The sequence below is a fragment of the Equus asinus genome, chromosome 6 (genome assembly GCF_041296235.1).
Source record: "Equus asinus isolate D_3611 breed Donkey chromosome 6, EquAss-T2T_v2, whole genome shotgun sequence".
In the NCBI taxonomy this organism is placed as follows: Eukaryota; Metazoa; Chordata; class Mammalia; order Perissodactyla; family Equidae; genus Equus; species Equus asinus.
The window spans coordinates 69,164,452-69,185,366 of NC_091795.1; the positions used below are offsets into that span (position 1 = coordinate 69,164,452).

General features: G+C 38.2%; 1 protein-coding gene across 23 annotated transcripts in view; it reads left to right on the top strand.

Annotated features, from left to right (window-relative positions):
• Window positions 1-18,310, top strand: part of SLC8A1 (solute carrier family 8 member A1) — a 399,887-nt gene extending 381,577 nt beyond the window's left edge. For all 23 annotated transcript variants that reach the window (XM_070512196.1, XM_070512199.1, XM_070512200.1 and 20 more), the window contains one exon: window positions 604-18,310. In XM_070512196.1, the coding sequence (XP_070368297.1) occupies window positions 604-980 (377 nt within the window). In that variant the 3' untranslated portion in view covers window positions 981-18,310. The remainder of the gene's footprint in view (window positions 1-603) is intronic.
• The last annotated feature ends 2,605 nt before the right edge of the window (window positions 18,311-20,915 follow it).

Genomic DNA, 20,915 nt, shown 5'->3' on the forward strand with positions numbered 1-20,915 from the left:
TTTCTATTCACAAAGGCTCACGGCAAATGCCAGCTATTATTATAGTTCAATTCATTTCACTTCCGCTATTGACTTGCTCTTGAGTCTTTGGAAATACTTCCTGACACCTTAACTTCCTTATCTATAAACTGGAGCTGACGATACAGCATCTTTTAGTAATAGCCTCCAGCAACCGTTCTTAAACTTTAGTGACCTCGAATCTCCTGGCATGTTGTTAAAACAGATTCCTGGGCCCTGGTGGTTATGATCCAGCATAGCTGGATGGAGCCTTGTAATATTCACTCTTAAGAAGGACCCCACACAATCAGTCTCAAAAATGCTGCCCCACAAGCTCGATATTACAAAGAACTGTGGTATCTGTGGGTAAAGAATTTGACCAGGATCACCTGTAACGCAGCCAGCCCTGAGCCCTTGAGTCCTGATACCTAGATCCTCTTGTTCTGACCACACAACTGGGACGCAAGAGAACATGGAGTCCCCCCTCGTCTCTGGGTTTCCGTCAGCGGTTTGATTCTAGAGTACACAGCTGAAGCTTCCAGCAGTCCACAGACATCTTTATAAAGCTTAACTAAGCGTCATTGCCTTTGTCTTCTTCCTCCACAGATACATTTGCAAGCAAAGTGGCAGCCACCCAGGACCAGTACGCAGATGCATCCATAGGTAACGTCACGGGCAGCAACGCAGTGAACGTCTTCCTGGGAATCGGCGTGGCCTGGTCCATTGCTGCCATCTACCACGCGGCCAACGGGGAACAGTTCAAAGTGTCCCCTGGCACACTAGCTTTCTCTGTCACTCTCTTCACCATTTTTGCTTTCATCAATGTGGGGGTGCTGCTGTATCGGCGGAGGCCAGAAATCGGAGGTGAGCTGGGTGGGCCCCGGACTGCCAAGCTCCTCACATCCTGCCTCTTTGTGCTCCTGTGGCTCTTGTACATTTTCTTCTCCTCCCTGGAGGCCTACTGCCACATAAAAGGCTTCTAAAGGAACAATCAGATATAGTAAATTTATATATATATGAATATATATACATAAAAAATTATGGATAACGAACAGAGGAAACTGACATTTGTCATGTTCACTTACCTGCTGATGGATTCCAGCTTCAAGAGCATACTCTGTACTAGGGCCGAAGTGAGAGACCATCACCTCCCATTCCCAGGGGCATCGTCACGTTGAACAAGGCATGGAGGCAGGGCCATCTTTGCAGCTCAGCCTAGAGGGCTGTGTTCTCTCCACGTTCATAAATCCTTAAGTCTTTGATTTGTTTTGTTTTTCTTGTTTTCGGTGGGGGATGGGGAGGTGGTTGACGTTTGGCTTTTATTTTATTTTATTTTCTTCTCTTGGGAGGATCGAGATTTTTGCTTCTCTCGTGGGAGATGATGACCAATCTAAATGCAAATGGTTTTGTGGTAAAAATTTAAATCATTAAGATTACTCTCTCCTCCCCCAAATACTTTAAAAATTATTATGGATTAAGAAAGGATATAAGCATGGAAGAAGAAAGAAGCATGTCTTGACCATATTACTAAACTTCATGCTTATCTCTGGAACGTGAGCAGAGAGGAAGCTGCCTCTAAGAAGAAGCATGGGAGCTCGAACAGGCCAAGCAAAGTGATGGTTCTAGATACAGTCTGATATTTAAAGATATGGTGCCTGACACTCTTGTTCAACAGGTACAGGAATAACATGCCTAGATTCCCAGGAACGTGCAAAATCCTTTCTTTCTTCTCTCTTTAGCTCTGGACTGTGATTAGCAAGGTCCTTATTCTGATGTTCCAGCCCAACGAACTCCCTAGATCCCCCATCCCAAGCCTCCTTCTCCTGCCCACCATCCTTCATGCAAACAGGAAGAATAACCCCATTCCAAAAGCACATCATCCTTTTCCATTTGCATCAGTATGTGTTCCAGTCCCATGTTGCTGTTGCCTGGAATCTTCCATCAGTTTTATTTTCAAAAGCATCCATGGCTTGCAAAATCCTGTTCCAGTCATGACTATTTGCTCCTTTTTCATGTGCCTGTTTGGGAATATTGTTGTGATACCTGTTACACAGTGCATGGATGAAAAACAAATAAAACAAAACGAAGCGTATCTGTATATAGTAGAGTATAGCGTATACTGTTCTCCCATTCAGCAATGTTGATTGGACATTGAAGACATCAGTGAGTTTCCTTTTCACCTGAGTTGTAACTTTTGTGTTGTTATTGAGTTTGATTATTACTAGGGGTAAAAGGAGAAAATGGCTTATTGTTCATGGATCGGCACATTCATTTCTAAGCAATAACTGTCATGCGAGAAGTTAAAGCTATTGAGAGGACAGCAGGCAAACTATAAAGTATCTTCATGGAAAATTAGCCATGTGGGACACATCAGAGGCCTCTAAAAATCACCTGTTGGTTCAGGAAGGCCAGGGAGAAAGGCGTTGTAGAGAAATGGATGCGTTAGACGTGCCTGGGTTTTTAGAGCTTCCATTTTCACAACACCCCTGCCCCCAAAGTATTTATTTCACATCTGCTCTGTCTGGCACAGATGGTAGATAGTGCTGGTTTGTTCGTTTTATTTTTTTATGTTAAAGGCTATTTTGAGCCCTGTTTCTTTCACCGTCCAGACGCCTCTGATTGTATCTGCAGTTCCTGAGTAGGAAGGAAGCCGGGTGACCAATGGGCCTTTACAAGTGCGTCTTCTCCGCGTATGGCTAAGAAGTAAGCAATTAAATGAGAGGACTAGTGCCTCCTAGGAAGACTGCCCTAGGAGGTTTTTAACCCTGGAAAGGAATGGCTCTTTCCATTTCAAAATACCAAAGAGCGTGGATAAACCCAACATTCCAAATTAGTAAATCCACCAATGAGGAAAAATGGAATGACTTTGATCCTCTCTCAGAGATTTCTCTATCTATGAAGAATCCCAGGCTGGAGACAACCCTGGCCCTCTGTGTTGATTCAAAGATACTTAAAAAATAAAAGCTGTTGAGAGTGATTTTCTCTTCTTCCACTCAGTAATCATGATCATTCATCATTTAATAAACATTTAGTGACTGAATGAATAATTAAATGCTGGTTACCCACTCAATACTGTGCTACTCTTGGGGACTTAACCATGACCAAGACAGCTCAGATCCCTGCCCTCAGGGGTTCACAGTCAATGTGATTGCTATTTCCATGAGTAGAAGTTAACACAGCCACATGGAAACAGTTTATCTTGCAAGGAAGAACACAATTATGAAACTTTTAACATAAACACATTGAAATTGTACAGATACAATTGTCCAAATATCTAAGGTTGTCTTTAACGAAGAGAGTATAAAGTACAGGTTAGGAAAATCATCCTCTGTGTCCTTGGCCCGTCTTGCAGATATGTACATCTCCCCATGTTAAACCAAGAAAGGTACTCATGTTGATGATCCAGATCACTGAGAAGGCCCAATCAATCTCAGTTTTTATCTTGTTGGATAATAGTACTTTTCTATGCCCCACACCTCTACAATTCCTCAGATGTCCTGGAGACTCACCCTTGACTTGTCATGGCCCAGCACCCTGGTGGCCTAACTCCTTTGAGGGCACATTCTAACCCATCTCTCTTTTCTTTGAAGATTTACTAAGTGGAAAGCTAGCCTAGAAACACCAAGTAAATATAGTCAAGGGATGTGAGTGGTTCAAACATTAGAAAGATTTTGTGCTCATTTTTAGCCGTATTTAGAATGTCAATAATCCCATAGCAGATTTCCACAGAGGACTTTTAAGAAATTCTTGCCATTGGTCAGTTTCAATTTCAAAGCTTTTTGGTTTGTTTGCTTTTTAAATTTTCATGTTATAGCGAAAAAATGATTCTGGATGTTCAGGGTTGTTGTTAATAATTATAGTTGTGTAAAATTATTTCATTTTGTTTGATTATTTTATTTTGTGTGTATTGTGCACAGCTTTAGGGGAGAAGTGCACTAATTGTGCTGTTCCTTATAAATGGTACACATTATTGACACAGACAAATAAAGTTTCTAATTGTTTCTGACTTAATCACTAGCGATACAGCATATTCTGTACGAAATGTTTTCTCTCTTCTCATTGTCATCTACTTCATTTTTCGTTTTCATGTTTTGAAGAAATAAAGACCAAAAAGGTATTATTGTGCAATTGGTCTCCTCATCCAAAAGAAAGACAATAGATACCCAGTATTCAGCTCTTGCAAATGTCAACCCTTCGGTCATGCAATATTTCCTTTTTAATGTCCCAAAAAAGCACAGTGTCAGAAGATTGTCAATCTGATGGTGTTGAGATAAATGTTGGACATTTCTCCATTTCACTAATTGTTTTTTACATCTTTTAGTACCACTTTATCTACATCCTTTATGCATCCAAGAACATGAACCCATAAATAGTTACACATCTGGCACTTTTTTAGCATGAGTATTGCATCAAATCAATCAGTCTCAATAAACATTACACAGCAAAACGAGTGATTCAATGCCTAGAGTAGCCTTGGTAATTTAACAGCCCTTCAGAAAAATTCTGTGGCCCAATAATACACAACCTCTTATAAGCTAATTTTATTTCTTTCAAAGATTCTGATTCAAGTCTTCTACCAGTGAAGATTTTGTAGAGCTTCGCTTTCTGTGGTTCATAGCATAAACAGACTAAGTTTTTTCTTTTTACTTTTCAAGTTAAAAAAATGATAAAACATGCTGTTTTAAACAACCCCGCAGATATTCTGATGGGTGGCCTCATCCACAATGGGAGCCCTGGTGCAGCCCCTTCCCGCAGTGGTCTCACTATTAATAATGCTCACCGTCTAGTCTACACTGTGTTTTCCAGTGGGGCTTGCTTCATTGTTGATTCCACAGCCCAGGACCCCTGGTCCTAACCTGTCGCAATAAAGTGAGATTGACTGGTTTGCTCGGCATACATCTGAGAACTTTGTGGAAGCAATTAGAAAAATAACAAATTTCTTTTCGTAGATGATGAAGTCCTCCATTCATGAATAGTGACAAAACTTCACCTTCTCAAGAATGTAAATTGGCTCCTTTAAGACTTCTTTCAGTGTTTCCTGGCTCAAGATGTGAAGTCTCTCTTTTTGATTCTAGTTTTTGGTCTCTGATCTTGAGCAGTTGCATCCAGAGTGTCTTGAGTATAGTTTCATAACTTCAAGAACATTTGGCAATGTACAACATTGGATCTCCACTGACCTACAACTGGCATTTGGCTTTTGTTGGAGTAATCACTTCACTTGGCCGAGGCATTCCAGCTGTTGGTAAAATTAAGCATTTCAATCAATAAACATGTGAGTGCATTATGTCAAAGAGACATACAAAATCATATTTATCTTACAGAAAAAGAAAGGTGCTGTTAGGAGTGGATTCATTAGCTTTCGTTCAGATCTACCTACAGATTTGTGTTAATAGATTGCATTTTTGCTCTTCTTTTCAACCGTTACATTCTTATCACTTGTAGCAACATTCATTATCTTCCACCCAGCACATTTCAAGTGTTGGGCAGTCCTGATGGTATTCCATCTACAAGGATAACACAGGAAGGGGAAACCATTGTAGTAGTCAGATATTTCATTTTTGGAGCTTAATCAGGCCATGGTTAATCGTCTTCTAAAGTAGACAATGTCTTATCACTGAGAGGTGGTACTCCCAAGAGAGAGAGTGCTTCAGCTTTCCAGCCACAAGAAATGGTGAGTATCTAGCTTTCTGTGACTTTTTCTTTGTCTGCCAAGGTATCCAAAAAGATACCCTCAGAGGCTCTACCAATTTTCAGTTTTGTCAAAGGTCCTCTGATTTTATCTCCTAAAGGACATTTAAATCAGTGGTCATTGTATAAATTATTATTTTGATTTATCTATTTGTAGGAAAGAACATGACTTCCAAAAGCAGCATGATTTCGTAGTTAAAACTATTTTTACAGGAACACTTACTTGCCTGGAATCACCTTGGCTCTCTGTAATCAAGGCAGTACTTCACAGCTGCTTGCCACCTGCTCAAAATCTTTAGAATCATGCTGTCCTAGCATTTTTCCAAGATCCGAAGAGGTATCCCCTCGGGAATATGCAATCTTAACCTTTATTTTCCTTAATTCCAACTTTTGTAGTTCTTCCGTCACTACTCCCATCATAGGGAGTAGTAATGCTCACTGTTACCCCTCAGCAACGGGGAAAAGCCTTATGATAAAAGTGCTCTGGGCATGTTTTTCTGAAAGTGAATTTATCATCAGAAAAATAAAATATAATGATATTCCACCTAGAAAACAGTCATTAAATCATAGTATTGTATCTCTATAAATGTTTCTGACAGATTATGCCCTACAGCTACACACTACAGCAGTATTATTGATTTTATTCCTTTTTGGATCCCATTTTTCATGCTTCAGTGCCCACCTATCTAGCTTTGTATCCTATCAATATATGTAGTTATGGATCAGGAATAAGGATCCCCCCTAACACACGCACACCCAACTCCCATGAAAGTTTCTACAAAGGTAAAGTATATAAACCATAGAAAAACATACAGCTTTCATGCCTCCAAGGAATACGAGTGGGTAGGTCAAATGCCTTTGTGTGGGTATTGTATTCCTGATATGAAAGTGGTAGGAAAATTCTCAATAACCAAATATACCAAAAAGAGTAATTAGCTATCTTCAATGTTACGGAGTCAGTTTTGATAGTTAATGCCCAGCCCAGCCCTCCTAATTTGTTGACTGCAAAGACAGATCTACCTAGCCAAATCCAAGAGTATATTGAAGGGAAAGGGAAGAATCAATTTACTGGAATTATTGTGTAGCCCTCTATACTGGAAATTGTTTATTCATCCAGAAGGATCTGACCCAGAGATTTTCAAAGAGCTTTTCCTTACATTTGCAAGTTGAAATAACCCACTCGTAATTCACAGAACTTTTTATCAGACCCCTTGAAGCCACACAGAAGGACAATAGATAAGTTCTCTAAGGAGATCTTTCCTAAAAATGTGATTGCAGACTTACAATGACCCATTCTCTAATGTGAAGATCCCATTCTTTCCAAGTGGAAAGAATGATTCTATTAAATAACCAAATACATCACCACTTTTCAAAATATTTCTCCTAAAAAAAGAATAAACTAAATTATATAAATATTCAAGATAAAAGTGATATGATCCAGATGGGTAGTTTTCAGAAAAATAATTTTCTCTATAGGTACCTTTCTCTATCTTTTATACTCATCTTAACACTAAACTTTGAAAAATACTCCAGGGAAGAAATCTTGAAAAATTTTACATTCTAATGATCTCAGATAATTGAGTAATATGGCTAAAATAATGACTTAGGTGAGAATTATCTATGTTGTTGACAAGAACATATTTAAAAATGAGACAAGTATATAATAAAAGTGTATTAGGTAAGATTTCATCACAGAGTAACCTTGTCTAAGGTATTTGAAAGTCATTATCCTTAAGGAAGATAGATTCCCAATCTCCAGAAACAACAGTACAATTTAAACTTGTATTCTCAGTCTTCATATGAAAACAAAGTTAGGCATACATAACTTTTGGCTTTGCCAACCAAAAAAAGTGTGCTTTTGGCACACTTTTCCATATTATTGCTTTATTTTGTGGAATACCCTGGATCTGTGTGGGTGTCTCATAAAAATGGCTTCGATAATTTCCCTCTTCTCCCTTTTTTAAGCCATGAAGTTTCTAAATTTCACAATTTAATAATTTCACAATTTCATTTATAGAAGCCTGATTCCATTTTAATGTTGTTATTTACATTTTAGAATTAATATTTAAGATAATCAATACATCAGATGGGATATAGAGCTTGAGGCCAACCCAAGTAAACAATAAAGCCCAGACAGACTGGCCAATAGTTCAAAGGCTTCTGAAACACTGGCCTTTACATGCACAGCAAATAGAAATGTTGTTTTCAATCTTCTTTCTACCAAAAGTTGCCATTTCAACCAGTGTAAAAGCAAACAAAAAAAAAGGTTGGAAATGCTAGTTTGAAGATTATTTCTATGAGAATCAGACATGGTTTCAGCATTAAACCCCCTCGGTCCCATCTCTCCTTAGAGCATGGAGATACATACATAAATACAAAAATAGATCATGTGTCAAATAACTTGAATTGCATTTCTGAATGTCTAAAATTATCCTAAAAGCCCATGTCAGGTTAGCGTTCTTTTTTATCAGATCTCTTTTATAAATGGAAAAAAGGGAGAGAGATGGAAGGAAGCCCATTCCTGATTTTTTTTTCCTTTCTAGCTAAATATGCAAATTTAAAGTTGTTTGAAAACTGCTTAGGATACTTTTAATTATATGTAGCCTTCTGAAAACATAAGTAGATTTTTAAAAGAAAGAAATTCATTTAGTCCCTTCCTTTAGGAAGGATTTCTGATAGAAAGTTTGAATGATCAATTAGGGCTCCTTTCTGACTTTTCCAGTTACCCTAGGCCTTTTAGGGGGTGTTACAAAAGCTCTTGAAAAAGATATCCTCATCTAGGTTAAATCCTGGGGGTTTTAAAAGGATGAGATTTCATATTTTCCCTGGAAACACAGCACTGAGTCGGTGGGCTCCCATACATCAGTCAACATTTTCTAGAAAAGTGTCCTGGCATGTTGGGAGAAAAGGAATGGGACTCCCACCCAGTCTGCCACAAATACTTAATCTTCTACCACCATGTAGGTCCTCCACTGGCTGTAATTTAGCCTAGATGTTCTCACTAACCAACTGTCAACTTTCGTATATACTGGTTGTGTTGTCCCTAGCATTTTCCCTCCAAGATCTTGCTAACAGGCAAACTAGCCCTTTCGACCAATTGGTACCTAAGGTTTCTCCAAGGAGTCCTGTCAGGGTGAGGAGTGGGTCCTGAGGGGGGCAGTGATACGGATGCCAAGTCATTGGAACCTATTAACCAACTGCTTCATCACATATTGGACCCCATTTGGGACACTTACTCTTAGGACTTAATCTTATTGTTATTTCAACAAAATTTTGTGGTATTGGATCTAAGCAAAGGATAACACTATGCAAAAACTGAAAGTCATTTTTGTTAGCTACAACTATTATTGTTACAATTTGCAAGAAAATATTGTCTTTGAAGTTTCTATCTAAAACACTAAGAAGAGCAAGTTGGTTGCTGCCATCAGTGGTCCTACAGGAAATTTGACGCTGAATCTTCGTTGAGACAGTTGATGCTATGGTAAATGTATGCATAAGGCTTAAAATATTCTTGGTATTCTCAGGCTGTTCTCACAGATTCAGCATAGATTTGTTTTTTAAAAATAGCGAGTATCTTTCTCATCAAAATGGATTGGGAATTTTCCCAATAACTGGTTTCATTTTGTTGAGAAAGAAGTCTAGCACCCAAAGAAGCTGTGAGAAGTAGGTGCCACCAGTGGCTCTGCTTCTATGCCTCCTTTTCCTGCTTCTGACTCTTAATTTCTCAGCACATCTTTCAGAACCAACTGCAGATGGTGAGAGGAATCCAAAAGGAAGAGTTGTCCTCCCTTTCAAAATGGACTAAATCTGTTTATCACCTTTAAATTGTTAAACACGAAACAAAGAGAGATGCTTTTAAATGCCAAATCTGAAGCAAAGGTTGCATTTTTGCAAAGCTAGAAGAAAATGTATGTTAATTATTGAAACATGGGATTTAGTAACATGAGTGCCCAACTATTGCCCATCTTATTCGTACAGTGTCAGAGGCAAACGAGCAGTCGGGCAGGGGAGACAGATCACAGCTAATGTCGTAATCACAACACCAGTTACTAGATGGGGTCAGGATATAGATGAAGCCAACCCTAGTCCTCAAGTCACACAGCTACCCTTGCTCACCCCCATGGTGGATATGGTCTGCGAACATCAGCACTATGCCAGGGTACTTCTTTTCACTTGATGCGATATTACCTCCAGTGATTCCCTTCTGCTCTGAGCCAGGCTGTTTTGTTTGACTCAAACCTTTCCAGTCACGCAGCTCAATCCATGCTTGTTGCTTGCATGACGAGTGAACCCGTCTTTTCAATCTGGTTGCCATGGAATCCATTTTTAAAAACACTGAGAAAACAGCATAGCCAAGTGGATTGGACCTAGTGAGGAATCTAAACTTGGAGGAGTCTAAACTTGCATTTTTTTCTTCCCAGCTAATACTCTGAACACTCCAACTCTAGAAGTCATTTCATTAGTGAAATGAAAATAATGATTGCTTTCTCACTGTTTAGAATTAACTCATACCTCTTCAAGCTTGAAGCTTTCACTAACCAATACCAGAAACATGGGTAGTATTATTATGACTTTACCCAAAGACTGGGTTTGTTTTGTGAAGAAACCAGAATTCATTTCGATCCCTCTAGAGCAACAGACAAGATATTTAATAACCTTTGAAAACAATGGAGAAGGTTCAGCACAGGCAGCTGGGTTATAGAGGAGGGCAGGGCTTTTGACAGGCTCTCTTGATGTTTTGCTCTTCCTTATAAGTTTTTACCTGTCATGGTTCCCAGTGGAATATTTCCCCATACTCATCCTGTGGGAGGATACTGACATAGCTCCACACACTGCCTTTTATTTCCTAATTCTCCAAAGAGAAACAGCCATTGCAGAGCTTGTAATATAAAAGAGAAAAGGAAAATCTGACAGGTGCCTCAGTGGTTGATCCAGATTTGTAGAAAAGCACAGACCATTCTGATTGTCTCCATGTTAACAATGCACTCACCAAACGGCTTTTTTAAAGTGACTGCAACCCAAGAAAATGATTTGAGGAAATATTTCCAACTCTTAATCTAGTCAGAAATTGCTTTGACGCCAGGATCTTAAATGTCACTTTATCTTCCTGTCCAGTCCCCACAAATCAACAAGGATTGAGAGATGCAGAAAGTATTTGGATGGTGCTCATCAACTCAAATTCAGATCTGGAACTGGAGCTAGACAAATATAACTGGCAAATGACGAGGAAAAAGAATCAGAAAGAGGTTAAACCAAAGAGGGCAGAAAATTAGTCAATTTGGCAGCAAGTCTGTCTTCCAGGATCATCGACTCACTTTACATTCAGTTAAAACTTTTCAAAAATATCTATACAGTAACGGCAGTGGAGCAATTTTTAACTCAAATGTCAGTCTATTATATTTTTTCAATTATACAATTCCATAAACATCAAGCATTTATTTCATGCAAGTATTGTACTAGGCACCCTAAGTTGGTATGAAGAATTCAAGACAAAATAATTTCAAGAAAATTAACACTAGCCTTGAATTTAGTCAGGAAGAGTCCAGTTATGGCACTCTAATTAAATTAACCTTCCATTTTGGTCTAGAGACATTTTATCAACTTGAGACTCCTTAATGGGGGTCGTTCTGAAACCTATCAAGGAGTTTTGCTTTAATAGACATAGAAATACTAATTTTCTTAATTTCCCATTGTCTTTCACCAATGAGATAAATGGATTCAGACTCGACTAACAGATTCAAACTCTACAATGAGCCAAACCCTGTGTGAGGTTGACGTGTGGTCTTTCATTTAACATTTTGAGTTGGGAATAACTTATAACAAAGTTCATTTGTCTTCTTGTTGCTAATTTTTTTTTTCTATTGGATGTTGATACTAATGTATCACCAGATTTTCTTAACTCTTCCTGTTGCCCTTTCGACTTTGAGGCATCTGGTTCTAGTTCAGTGAATTACAGCTCCAGCTGTCACCGTTAAACAGCCAACTAGAAGAGAAGACCTCAGTCCCCATGTCTGAGTACACAGTTTTCTCTTCCTTTTAAAATCAGTCACCAGAGAGGAGACCCAAAGGCTTGCCTCTTTTGAAAATTAGTACTTAATTGTTTTAGAGGCTTATGAATCTTTAGCTCTCTCTGGACTTGAATTTCCCCCTCATTAAATGGAGGAACTTTACCTTTAGCTTGATTTTCCAGAACACATCAAGCACTCCATGATCCGTGGTTCCCTGTTATCAGCCAGTGGGTATGGGTCGAAGGTGCTTGACCTTGTGAATCACTTGCTCCTCATACTACTTGATTACCAGTGCAAGTGTCAAGCCAATAAAACCACGTGAAGTCTGACAGGAATTTAAAGACTTATTCTGAAATAATTCTTTGTGCATTGCTGAAAAAAAAAAAAGTCCCATCCCTAAGGGGAATGAAAAGTTTCTCCCTTTGGGGGATGTGTACAACAGAAAATTTAACAAGTTTACAGTGGATTCCATATTAGTGACTTTCCTAAGACTAAATCCACTATTCTTCTAAACGTGAACTTTAAGTTCACACAGTTTCCCACGATAGTGCCATTGTTCATTCTTTGTACTTAATGACAACCTTTTAGGAGGAAGAGACTGACAGCAGTAATTTTATACCAAAGTGTGTGATTATAAACAGGATGCACACCGAGCAGGCAGAAAAATATTAAAAGATACAGGTATCCTAAAAGAAGATAAAAAAAGAGTTACATGTGCTGCAGATTCGACATCTTAAATGCCTCCCTTGTTATGGAGAAAATGACTACTCGAAAAGATTTTACAAAAAGACTTAAATCCCACCCCTAGCAATCATCAGGTTTGCCACAATCCAAATGCCTCATTAGCAATCTGAAATTGAACAGAGTTGGAGAAAATACAGCAAGAGGATGTAGACATTGCCGTGGGGAAAAGATAGAAAGAAAAAACAGCAATCATGGTGAACTCTGCTTATATAAACAAAAAATGTTTTAGTGGAATAAATGTAAGCTTTCTCTTGAAGGAATCCCAGTTAGAATGTCATCGGAAATGGCAAAACCATTTCAACATCATAGCAGTAATATATTCCAGTTTTATTAGCACTAAGCCACAAAGCCCAATTTGTCAGGGGGAAAGGTAAACAAAATTCCCGACATTGCAACAGATAAAGTGATCTTGTGAGCCTCACTATGGAGGCAGAAAATTAAAATAGATAATATTTTTATTATAACTATAGTAATTTCTATGACTTAGTCCTAGGGATAAAATTAGTTTTCCTTCTCTCATTATAAATCTTTATATAGAGCTGCTATTCAGTTGCAGTAGGCATCGTATTTTTATATTTTGACAAGTCCCTCATGAGGAGTTTGACCCCCATTTCACAGTTGATTAGGAAATCCTAAATTGGAAAGGTAGGTTTTTCTGTCTTTTTTTAAACAAATCTGCACCATAAGCATTTTCTGGAGATGACTGCCTTAAGCCATTCTGGTAGCTCTGTCAATCAGCAGAAGGTGCTTGGTTTAAGGCAGAGAACCCATGAATAGACTGAGCCTTCCTTCTGCATAGGCTGCTGCTCATTCACACGAACTCGCGTCTCTTCTTTCTCAACTCCTTGTGCCAATCCAGCCTCTTGAATTGACCCAAGTCCACCTGTCAGTCAAACAAACTGCAATCTCTAACTACATGTCCTGACAGTTTGTTCACCTAATGCCTCATCAGCTGAATTTCATGGATTGCCTCTTGATGTTCTTGCTCTCTCTTTACTCCTTTAAATAGGTCCTTGCATTTGATATACTTTAAAAATAATTTTACTAGAAAAGTCAACAAACCTTTGTGTTCACTGAAGAAATGAACAAACTTAGCTGTTATCATGCTAATCATTCTGAGGTAATAGGGAAAATATCACCCGTGTGGCAAGAGAGAAATTTAATGCTATTACTGAAATAATACCCTCGGAAGAGATGCTGTAGAATCTCCCACAAATAGCCTTTTAGGGACTCAAGTTTAACTATATAGAAAAATCATATTCCGTTCAGAGGAAGGTCATAGGTTAGAGCATGAGTCTGAGTCATATTTTATGTACAGTTTTGCTGCATATGCTGATAAGGTGCTTAAACTTCTGAACCTCTAGATTCTCTATAATTAAACCAGCACCAAGTGAAATCTGTCCCTGACCTAAATTATAAGAATGTCTGGGGAGAAAAAAATCTAATATTGACCTTCACATTCCCAGGAAAAAGCTTTGTCCTGGGAGCACAATTAAGGCGATTTAGGTAACTATAGATTGTTTTAGAACAAGCTATTACAGTGATTCTTAACATTTGGGCTCTGACAAAGCAGCCTCAGCAGCAACTTTGGAATTTGTTAGATACACAAATTCCTTAGTCCCACCTGAGACCCCAGCCCAGACCTGTGAACCAGAAATTCTGGGAGTGGGCCCAGCAATGTGGGTTTTAACAAGCCTTTGGGATGATTCTGATACATGGTCAAGTTTGAGAAGTACTAAACAGCGCTCTGAGTGGTCAAGAAAAGTTAATGTCACTCACTGTTTAACTCTGCTTTCTCACACACAAAAAACTTAAATGGTAGATTCCATCTAGGCCCAATACATTCTGAGATATGGACAAAAAGGTCCGCCATTTGGACTTAAAATATTTGAAAGAAAATTAATCCTTACAAATATTCTTTACTGGGATAACTGAGCTTCTGGCAGGCTCTTCAATCAGAGAGATTTCTAATCAGCTTTTCCAGTTCTTTTAAAAAACCAACAGCTAATCTGCTTTCCCTGACAGCCCAGGGCCTAGAGAATGACTTTGGACACCTTTCTCTTAATTGATTAGCTCTGGCCATTTGCCTTCATGCTAAACCGTCATGTAACAGTGGTGAGCTACACAGTCTAGTGGTTTAAAGAGTGGGTGTGGACTGAGCCTAAACGACTACTGGTTATGAGTGAATTTTGGTTTTAGAAGGTAGTTTCAAAGACTCATGTGGCTCATAAAACCTTGAAACCACAGACAATGTAAATATCATCCCAAGACCCCTGGGAGCTCCTTTCTAGGCTCATTTGAATTGGTACAGAACCAGAGTCTTATGAAAATGTACTTAAGATTGTGGGTTATGTGTGTGTGCACATGTGTATATGTTTCCTAAAATCTAACCTGAAAATATCACATTTATAGGTACTTAAAACACCCATCTGTATTTTGGTCCTTCCTTTTGATCTAGAAAAGTAATCAAAGTATATGAAGAAAGCCTAAAGTAGAAGCTCTACAATCATATTCTGGAGAAAAACTCTATAAGTGTCCCTCCAACCTCCCTGAGAAGGAGCCAAACTTATAAGATATTTTGGAATGGCTTATAAGATATTCAGGAATTACTGAAAAAGAATAACTGATGTATCATGTGTTCTATATGCTTCTCTAAAATCTGTGTTACTCTCCTGTTGCCGGTCAAAGCTTGAGCATTGTCCATTGTCTGTCTCCAAGAGCATTTTCTCATTGGCTCTTCCCCATTGTTCTAATCCTCTCTCTCACACCTGATCACCAGATAGCCCCAGCTAAAGCCCAGCGCTCCTCCCTCTGTGTCCATCTCGGTTTGCATATTCTGTCTTTTACTCAAAGTTAAAGCCTCATAAGAAGATCCTTCTTAGAATAATCACCAATGTCAAGGCGCTTTGGTGATGGGAAATACACCTTTGCAGCGGGAGGGGCTGGATCAGATTGACTGGGATTCACTCAGATCCAGAGCCTTGACCTCCTTCCAGACCTTTATAGTCCACAGCAGTTTTTTACACCCTTAAGCCCAAGACGAAGCTACAGTGATGGCTTGCCTTTGTCCACATCCATGGTTTGTGTTACTGGTTTAAGCCTTGAAATCTTGAAACAAACCTAGGTTTAAAATTTCTGTCAGAAAGCTTAGGAAAAAAAGGTCCAAACTCTAGAGACCCTTACTTATGTGGTACATTAAAAAGGCCTTGACTTGACAAGGTAATAGGTCATTTGTTTTCATCTCCCAACAGCTTTGCCTTTCAGTGCTCTTCATGGTGATTTTTCATAGGTCAGTGGTGCAATTCAACACTATTCTAATAAGCCATAATAATAATCATTGGCACAACTGTTATTACAACGGGGATTTCCCTGGGTTTCATCCATTGACTTTTGTAGACAGCAGGAAGCTCAGACTGCAGAGACATTTGTAGCTTCCTAGACAAGGGCAAAGGAAGGAACTAGCATGTTGTACATACTGTATATATGCACAAAACACTGCTCTGTGCCACTGGGGTGTTCTATGAGGGGCAGGCAAGGGGAAGGATTCCAGTAGGGAACAAATTTAAAACTTCTTTCTCGTCTTTGATGGTTACGATGGTAATTTTTACACACTGAATAAGCTTGGTGGCTATGTTTGATAGTAAACTGAACTCATTCTGAGCCAGCACAACAGGCAAGCCATAAACAAAGGGTGACAGATCATTGTGCCAGAAACCCCCTCTTCCTGAGAGGTGATCATGAATTCCCCGCATGGGACAAAAAACAAAAGACCAGCCTGTTCACACCCTGTATGCACAAGTTAAAGGGCCCATCGCAAATAACCTTCAAAGACAGAGAAAGGGAGAGTGAAAAGGAGAAAGGCAAAAATGGAGATGAGATCTTACCTTGAAAAATGAAGTAAGCAATCCTCATGTTCCTCTAGTTGATCCTGAAGTGTTCACATGTCTAAAACTATTTTTTTAAATAACTTCACTATGCTTTGAAATTCCGGAGTAGTGGTATGTCAGTAATACATTTGGATACTTCACTGATATTTCCATTTTTATTCTTTCATGCCAATGAATGTAGTCTCTAAGACTTGCCATTTTGAGTACACACACACAACCACACACGCACACACATATATATAAAGGTACATGCATCATATATTACTCATTTTGTGGGAAACACAATGTATAATAATCAAAAAGATTCCAGTGGATTCTTTCAGTGTATTTCAGTGATAATATTTTGTGGGGAATAAAGGTACTCATACCCTCTTTGCTGGCCATATTGCTAAAATTATGATCTTAAGCAACACTGTTAGAAATGCCTGTGTAAAATATCTTCTGTAGTATCAATGAATCAATACACTTTGAATTTAACTTTCAAAAAGAATATGTGGTAAACGTAAATATTTTTATATCTGTGGTGTTTTCCTTTTAACTTATAGTAGTGAATAAGTGACAATACACCTGATGTCATCAAAAAGGAAAATGGCCGACCTGAAATGTGAACAGTGGAGGAAGTTATTTATAATGTCTTCTGCCAAAGACCATTGTTTAATGATCTGTAAAATGTAGATTAACTTCTTTTATTATGAATGTGATTATAAGAAATGCTCACCTTATCATCCTCTATCTTTTAAAAATCAATATTTTGTATTTCTAAGGACCAAGGAAAATATTTTTTAAGTCAATGTAATATACAGATGCCTTGGAAATGAAAGGTATAATGACTTGGATCAAATGCATAGTACTGGATTAGAATTCCAAGATCCAATGGTAAATTTATCAGTCTTTCCTATAATTCTTATACTGCACTAAATTACATTTGGCAATTTCAGCTAATCTTTTTGAATTAAGGGCACCGATATTAATGACAGATCTTGTCTAACATGGAAGGCATTAAACCATTCCCTTTCAAGCACCTCGAGTGGATGGAGATTGCCATCTAATTCTCCCACCTAACCATCTCATGTAAGTTAACTCAGAGGTCTAACAATGCTGCATAGATGGTGAACAGGCTAGGTGCACCAAGGATATTTAATTTGTGCAGTTAGCAAGAACTAGCCATTTAAAAAATGTATCCAACTATTTTGTAAATAAAATTTTTGATTCCTGTAGTTTTGTTCAAACTGCTGTCTTTTAAAATATATTTTATTTGAATTTTCAATATAATCTGTTATAAGTTAGATGTTGCTTTATTGACTCCGTGATTCAATGTACACTCAGCCATATTCCTGTGGGGAAACATCAATCCTATTGACTTTCTTGGCATGAGCCAGATATTCATAGTTTCTTTAAAGACTCTAAGTATGAGACAAAAAATGAAACCACCAAAATTAAATGCTAGTGAAGAAATTAGAAATCTATTGTATAAAATGTATTTTTAAAATCTTAAGATATATGTGATTTACACTGCCTGTTAATCTAGTCTCTTTGTGAAATAACCACAGCATAATATTTGTTAAGACTCTGAAACACCAAATATTTGTGATGTTTGTATAGCGCCGTTGTTATAATATGTGATTTCAAATGCTAAGCATCGTTGTTGTAATCATGTGAGCCCACAAAAGAATAAATTCCTGCTGTTATGTACAACCAGCTCTCAGAATTCAGATTTCCTGCAGCTGCTGTATCACCAATAAATGAGAATTAATTGTGAAAAACCATTTTTAAAGAATTGAGTTTATGATCACTGTGCACTTTCCTAATGAATCAATTCAGAGAGTTTTATTTTTACCAGAAATGCTCTCTCTCAGTCAATACAATTGCTGGTTTCAACCATACTATCAGTTCAATGGTTTCTATATTCTTCATTTAACTACCAAAAACTGGAAGCTTGTTTCAAGGTGTGTGCTAACAAATGTACAATAAATGACTTTTCCTGCATGCTGCCTGAGATATGTTGTAATTTGAAATGTCCTATCAAAAAATTATATATTTCCTAACTCAAAACTGAACTGGCAATATTTCCCAGGTGTATAATTGATGGTATGTTAATATCAAAATCAGAAGCACTGTCTGTCATATGTGTTTGTGTCATGTGATGTTTAACTTGTTAAACTGTAATTCGTGAAGTGTTCATTGCCTGAACTAGTCAACTCTGTACAAATCATTGTCCTAACTGTTTTCCTAATCTTACCATATTTCCTAACACTTAAATATAAATGTTTGTAAATTCGTCATTCATTTTTTTATCGACTTTTATGTATCATCAGTGTGACTTCATTAACTAACCCAACAAAAGAAAATCAAAGCTTCCCCCTGCCACAGTCCAGTCCGGGCTCAGGGACGTTTTAGCTATGGCAAAAACTCATCTGTTCGTCCAACAAATATTTCTTGAGTATCTACTATGAATCCGGCTCTATACCAAATATTGGGAGAATCTCGAGAACCAGAGTAGTCACAAACCTATATCCCCTTGTGAGGGTTTCTGAACCCACCCTAAGCCATTCTTTTGTGACTTTCACAGAATGAAGAAATTATTTTGTTTCCCCTATGTTATTAAAGATAAGATTATTAAAGACAGAAATTATCCACAGAAGAGTCTTGGATTAAAATACAGTAAACTTGGCCCCAGAAAATGCAACTATCACTCACAGAATTATGGTCTTAAAGTCAAATTTAAAAAGAAATTAAAACTCAGTTTAAGGGATTTCACTCTAACTCTGGAAGAAACATTTAAATATTCCCTCTTACAATTTGTATATCATGTCTGTTTTAAAATATTGTCCTTTAGGTTGCACAAAATGCAACATCAGATCACATTTTCTAAGATGGTACCCCTGTGGGTGATCAAGGAATTCTGTAAAAAAGGAGAAAAATGGCTGAAGAAAGAATAAATATTTATCCACAGGATACCACAGAAGGCAATGCACTCAGGATGTTTTCTCAATGATAGATTTCCTTATATGTACTATGTCTGTTTGCCACTTGTTTTAAGTGCTTGTATGTGCAAACATACTCACAGCCAGATTCACATGTCCCACCACATTTTTATTTTTCTTATTCAAGAAGATGCCCCTATAAAACCTTTTGGTTCCCGCCATTATGGCGCTTAGGATAATGAGACTGAAGAATGGTCTCTGCCTTGACTTTGGTATCACAAATTAATTTTTGCAGAATTTATAACTCCTCTGAACCTGTTGAAAACAATTGTAACTTGCTGTTCTCATAGATATTCATTCATTCATTCACTGTAAATATTTGCTGAGCACTGGAGGTGAGATTAGATCCATCCATGCAGCCACGCATATACAAGATGGAGCAGTGCCCACCAATGCTGGTTTGTGGAGTCAGGAAACTCTGGATTCAGATTCCAGCTTTGTCAGTCTACCTGGATAATCTTGTGAAAATCCCTTGACCATTCTGAACCTCAATTTCCATGGGTGTAAAATGAGACCAATAGTATCTACTCTAGGATTGTTGTAGGGGTTGAATGAAATAATGAACATTTATTAAGTGATTTGCACAGAGCCTAATATTCATAAGGCACTCAACAAATGTTTGTTGGTATTTATGTCCTATATAATATTTATCTCCCTTATACAAGTGACAAAATCCCCTTGATCAAACTTGAGTCAGGCTCCTCTGAGACCTCTTCTTGACTAGGCCCTGACCTTGGGCTCTGTTCTCGGCCAGCTTAGTCCACTTTTACCAAAAATCCTGCTGGGTCAGTTTAGGGAAAATCCCCCCATCCTTGAAATCGTATGACCCTGGCCTACCTTCAGCAGAAGTCCTGATGAGTCAGTCTCGCAAAAATCCACCTAGCCTTGATGTTTCCTCTTAGTAATTTTCCATCCGCTGACCCCCACCTGGGTACTGGTTATAACCCACACTAGTTCTCATTCTATTCAGAGTTGAGCTCAGTCTCTCTCCCCTACGGTGAAACCCCATTGCAATAGTCCCCTTCTTGAATAGAGTCTTCCCTACCACCTGAATAAATTTTACAAGTGCCTGAATAAATTTTTTTTAACACCAGCAACATCTTCCACGCTGAAAGATGAAAAGACCAAATGAGCTAAATTCTGACTCTCTTCACTGTAGTAGCTTTAGATAACATTTATTGAGTGCTTGATACCAACCAGGCAATGTACTAAGCACTTTACTTGGATTGTATCCTAAATACTCACAGAAAACTTCTGAAAGGAGTATAATTTCTGTCCCTTTTTACGCATGAGAACCTGAAGCTAAGAAAAGTTATGTACTTGTCCAAAATCATGCAGCTACTAAGTGGAGGAACCAGAATTTGAGTTCAAGTCTGTCTGACTCCAAAGCTTAAGCGTATGATCATTGTGTTATCCTGCCTCTTTATCAACCTTAAAGTATCTACTTGGACTGAGCAAACTCCCAAGATGACAGAAAATGACAGCAATGTCCACCAATATATACAACCTATGCAATCACTCTGATCACCGGGTTAGTCAAAAAATTCCAGCCAGGGGGCCAGCCCCGTGGCTGAGTGCTTAAGTTCACACGGTCCGTTTCGGCAACC